The following is a 5,212-nucleotide window of genomic DNA, read 5'->3' as shown; positions in this document are numbered from 1 at the left end:
TTTTAACAAAGTAATTTTAAACTATTCAAACGTTTTTTTTTTTTTTTACCTATTATTCCATTAATTTCTTTGCAAACCAATTCTCACCATTTTTATTATAAATATGGCACAAAAATTTGTTAAATGCCATGAATTGTGCTCCTTTTTTTTTTTTTTCGCCTTCTCATCGATATTTCAAATTTCATTCAATGATTATGTAATTTTCATTATCATATTATCATTCTAAGATTAAAACAATCAATTAATTAAATATTTCTTATTTCATATAGTATGAGATTAAGTCTTTAAAAATACAAATATTATCGATAATTTTTTAAAAGTAGAAAAAAACTTTTTTTTTTTGTTCCTCTAGTTTTGAAATAAATTTCAATTTACTAATTTATTAGTGATAATTGAAATTAGGCTATTTATTATCTGTTCAATAAATTCTTCGTTGTAATTACTAACGTCAAGTATGATTTAGTAACAAATAATTATTAGCAATAATTAATAATTATGCAAATAAGATAATGATAATACTTTGAGAAGTACCAATTAACCAAACCTATGAGTGAAGAAAAATTGGTTTCTATATATGGCATAAATTTAAAAATATTATGTAATTCAATTTCCAACTCTATCAGGTAATGCAATTCGAAATGTACATCTTTCGATTTACAATATTAAATTTCATTACCACCGGAAATTGAAAAAAACGAATAATTTAATTAATAATTCTGATATAATTAAATTAATTTGATATATCATTGAAATATTTTGATGTATCATTGATATGTTTTTTCTTTTTTTTGCAATATATTTTTCTTTGCACTGTTATTAATTGCACTGAGTAATTAAATTAATTCAAATTTCATTAAATAATTAAATTTAATTCAAATTCCGTTAAGTAATTAAGTTTTTGATAAAAATTAATTTTTGCAATATTATGATACTATTGATTGTAATTTATCTGATAATAATTCGATATGGTAATACTATGCATAACAATTATGATTCTGTGTATTCATCACTAAATAAAATTGGATTTTTTTTAAATCAATTTTTCACAATATTTAAATTTAAGAAAAAAAATAAATTTACTTCTTTAAAGTTAATTATTTAATAGGTTTATTGGGATTAATTAATTAATAAATTCCTCACAATATTTGGTTTTATTGCACCAACTAATATTACTGATCTAATTTATGGTAATCATTGGTAATCATTTAATATGGTAATCATTTAATTTGAAATAATTGGATATTTAATTATGAAATTCTGGATAATTAGTGACGAAAATGTTGAACTGATACAAATCGAATGAGAAAATAAATAGATCTTTTTTTTTTAAAAAAAAAGAGTTTTGTAAGATTCATAAATAAATTTTATAAATTTTTCTAAAATATTTCCAATAATTTTCGCTTAATTTTTTGACTGTCCCATTAAATTAATTCTTATATTTCACTATAATAATTTGCGAATTTTGTTATAATACTGATAGCAATGATAAAAAAGATAAGAAAATACGCGAAGTGGTTAGACAAAATGATAAAATACCATTTCGTTACAAAAATGAAGATATTGATCAATTTGTTGATTTGTTTATCCTTTATCAAAATGTGACAATTTTAATTTCGCTTCAAAAAATGGTTTGATAATTTTCTTGATTAATAATTCAACTTTCTTAATTAGCAGCTTATAACTTTCTTAATTAATAGTTCTTTCTTTTTCCTCTTTGTGTAAAAAAAAGAAAATTGAATAATTCCAAATTTGCATTAGTTTAAATCAAAAAGTACTACTAACTATTAATTACAGTAATCTGACGACAAATTTAAACTTTATCATTGAAATAATCCTTGAAAATTTATTTTACTACTGAAAAATCTTATAAATTTCAATTTTCATTTAAGCAATTTTTATTTACTCAAAATTCACACTTTATATGTAATGAAAAAAATACTGGAATAATATAAATTGTATAAGTTTTGTTGCTACCTTTTTTATTCCATAAAATTTGAATAATTAACAAATTTAAATATAATCATTAATGAAAATGAAGCATAATATTTTTATTTTAATGTGAAAACACATTTTATTTTATAATTTGTCTCATTTATTTTAAAAATATTCGATGAATTTAAAATTTTGCTTGCTTTTTTTTATCTTCATGAATATTGAAATTTTATATGATATATTTTGAATAATTAATAATATGTTACTTTAATCTGTCAAATTCATCCGATAAATTTTGCTCATCCGATAAATTCGATAAATTAAATTCGATAAATTTTTTAAATTCGATAAATTCGATAAATTTTCGACAATCTGATAAATTTTACTCAAAATTTTATCCTATTACTGGAAAGTTAATCTTTTACCTTTAATATTGGAAATTTACTTATCGACAACCAGTAATATCTTTAATCATTCTCCCTATGAAAAAAAAAAAGAAAAAAAAGAAAATGCCTTAAAAAGTAAAAAAAAATAAAAATAGAACATTCTAAAAAAAAAATTAAGTACCTAAAAAAAATAAAATTAATATTCAAATTAAAAATAAAATTAATATTTTTGTTAATTTTTTTGCAGAGAATATTTGAAGATGTCATTGATTGTATCATTATATGAATATGGAATATCACATATAGCTATCAAACTTGAATTGTATATTTTATATAATAAATTTAATTATTATATATGAATAAAATAACAGATATGAAAGGATGAAATATAATTATGTAATATTACAAGGTTTAGGAAGTTTGGAAGGTTGCATATTTAAGATTTGTTTGATTGACAAGGTTTACAAGGTTTTTTTTTTTTAATATAAGGTACGCAGGGTTTAAAAGGTGTTTATAAGGTTACTTATTTAAGATTTATGAGGTTAAACAAAGGTTGCTTAGGTTTGTTATGTTAAGATGAGTAGGATTTGCAAAATCTTCAAGATTTACAATGTTTGCAAGATTTGCAAAACAATGCAAGCCTTACAAAAGAATCCGCATAAAATTTTATAAATCTTGTAACGTTACATAATTGTATTTACATTTTCCATTATGTTCCGCTATTTCTATTCCATTTCCAATTCTATCGATTAATTCTAATTTAATATTTCAATGTCAAATTGATTTATTCATTAAATGTGTTGAGGATATTTTAAAGTCCTTAATCTTATTTAAATTTATTATTTCCAATAGTTATTATTATGGACAAATTATAAAAAATAATTGTAGAGAAAAATTATAACAAAATATCATTCAAACTTTTGAACTTTGAACCATATAATTAATTGCTATTTTGTCTGCTATTTAATTTCTCATTATTTCAAGTTATCAATCAATTTAGTTTAAAGTTATATAGTTCGAAAGTTGTTGTTGTTATTATTGTTGTTATTATTATTGTTGTTGTTGTTGTTGTTGTTGTTGTTGTTGTTGTTGTTGTTGTTGTTGTTGTTGTTGTTGTTGTTGTTGTTGTTGTTGTTGTTGTTGCTGTTGTTAACATTATTATTATTATTGTCGTTGTTACTGTCTTGTTCTTTTTGCCATCTTAATTGCGCTACCAATATATATATAACTTAACCTATTGCTGTTATTATTGGTGTTGTTATTGTTGTCGCTGTTGTTGTCGTTATTGTTATCATTGTTGTCGCCATTGTTATTGTTTTGTTCTTGTTTTCGCAATATCAATTTCGCTAATGATATTAATTAAATCTATCTGTAAGAGTGTAATCTCCTGTTCAAATAATTATACTAATTGAGGGTTTTCTTGGAATATGAATTTTAAACTAGATAATAAACAAATTGTAGCAATTGCTTTTTATATTTTCCTTGCATAAGCTAATAATAATTTCAATAAGACAAGAAAAATATTAATTAGAAAAATGGTCAAGCTAATTATGTTAATTAATTTTGACTACTGTTTTGTAAAATTGTATGTCAAAATGATGCACAATTTTATTTTGTAATAAACTGTGGATGTCTTCGAAGAAATTCTTTTTTTTTTCTAAAGAAGGATTTAAGTTTTTGTTACCGTTTCTCCTTGTCTTTTTTTTATTTTTTCGAAACTGGCGAAAATTTGTTTTAGCAATGGTATTGTGACAACTTGTTAGGATAATGTAACTGAAGAAATAAAAAACATTAATAAATGGAACTTATTGAATGCAAATTTGTTTTATTGATGCCAAAATACTCTCAAAACCTTTTTTAATCATCAAAATACCAAAACAAATGTTATTATTACAATCAAATTTTAAGGAACCCTTAAATTTATTTGTTCCCTTATTGAAATATGTTTGACTTTTCTCTCCTTTTTTTTCCAGGAATATGATATTAATTATTTGCTTACTTTTCTTATGCTTTGATCCTTAATCTTTTCTGATATTTTTATTCCTTAATCTTTAACCTTTTCTTTTTTCTTCCATAAAGTTGTTGATAATTAATATCAAATAAAAAATGAATATTCTTGAATTTTGTCAAAATAAATACCATTGGATTCCTCAATTCCAGTGGCATTTCTAATTCTTTAAAAAAAAGAAATTTGTTCGGGATAAAATTCTTCGTACAATTTGTTGAATTCTGCAATTATTGTTAATTTTGATTGGGATGAAAAAAGAAATCCTAATTATCGCTTACTACAGATTTGATTCATTCGGTTAATAAAAATCTGCTGTACATTCGATCAAAATTAATAATCATCAAAAAAAAAAAGAATAGTAGAACTAGATTTTCGAAATCTTAGAGCTTTCCCATTTTTTTTTCGAAGTTAAAATTTGATGATTATCAAATTTAATTGCCAATAACATGATTTAGTGACCGAACGAATAACCTAAAATGGATGGTAAAAGAGTTCAGAATTTTTTTTTTTTAAATTTAAAAATGTTATCTATTTGTTATTACTAATACCAAAAACACAGTACACTAATTGATTACTGATCATTTAACTTAATTTATAAATTCCATTTATCAAACATTCGAGTAAATCCGTTTTCTATTAAAATTCACTGCTATCACTTTTTTTTTCCTTAAAAGAGAAAATATTTTGTAACTTTTTCCTTTCGATTCTTTTTCCAGTATCTCATCTATCTTTCCACTTAAAAAAAAAAACCCCTTATGTTATCATTCAATCTTTAAAATAATTACAATTATTCTTCTTTAAATCATTAAGCCAAGTATTACTTGTTATTTTATGAAGTAATATTGTTATTTAGAATTTTTATTGCATTGTTATAATTTTATCTGTT

At 21.9% G+C, this 5,212-nt stretch overlaps 1 protein-coding gene across 1 annotated transcript; it reads right to left on the bottom strand.

The window, feature by feature from the left end:
- Positions 1-3,309: 3,309 nt before the first annotated feature.
- On the bottom strand, positions 3,310-3,625 carry LOAG_12393 (hypothetical protein; the record flags this gene model as incomplete). Its single annotated transcript, XM_003147906.1, has 2 exons — positions 3,310-3,518; positions 3,553-3,625. 2 exons carry the CDS (start codon positions 3,623-3,625, stop codon positions 3,310-3,312), a joined length of 282 nt encoding a protein of 93 aa, XP_003147954.1.
- Between the last annotated feature and the right edge of the window lie 1,587 nt (positions 3,626-5,212).

The sequence above is a fragment of the Loa loa genome (genome assembly GCF_000183805.2).
Source record: "Loa loa unplaced genomic scaffold supercont3.661, whole genome shotgun sequence".
NCBI classification, from domain to species: Eukaryota; Metazoa; Nematoda; class Chromadorea; order Rhabditida; family Onchocercidae; genus Loa; species Loa loa.
The sequence above is the reverse complement of the archived record's forward strand: the minus strand, read 5'-3'. Positions and strand labels throughout refer to the sequence as shown.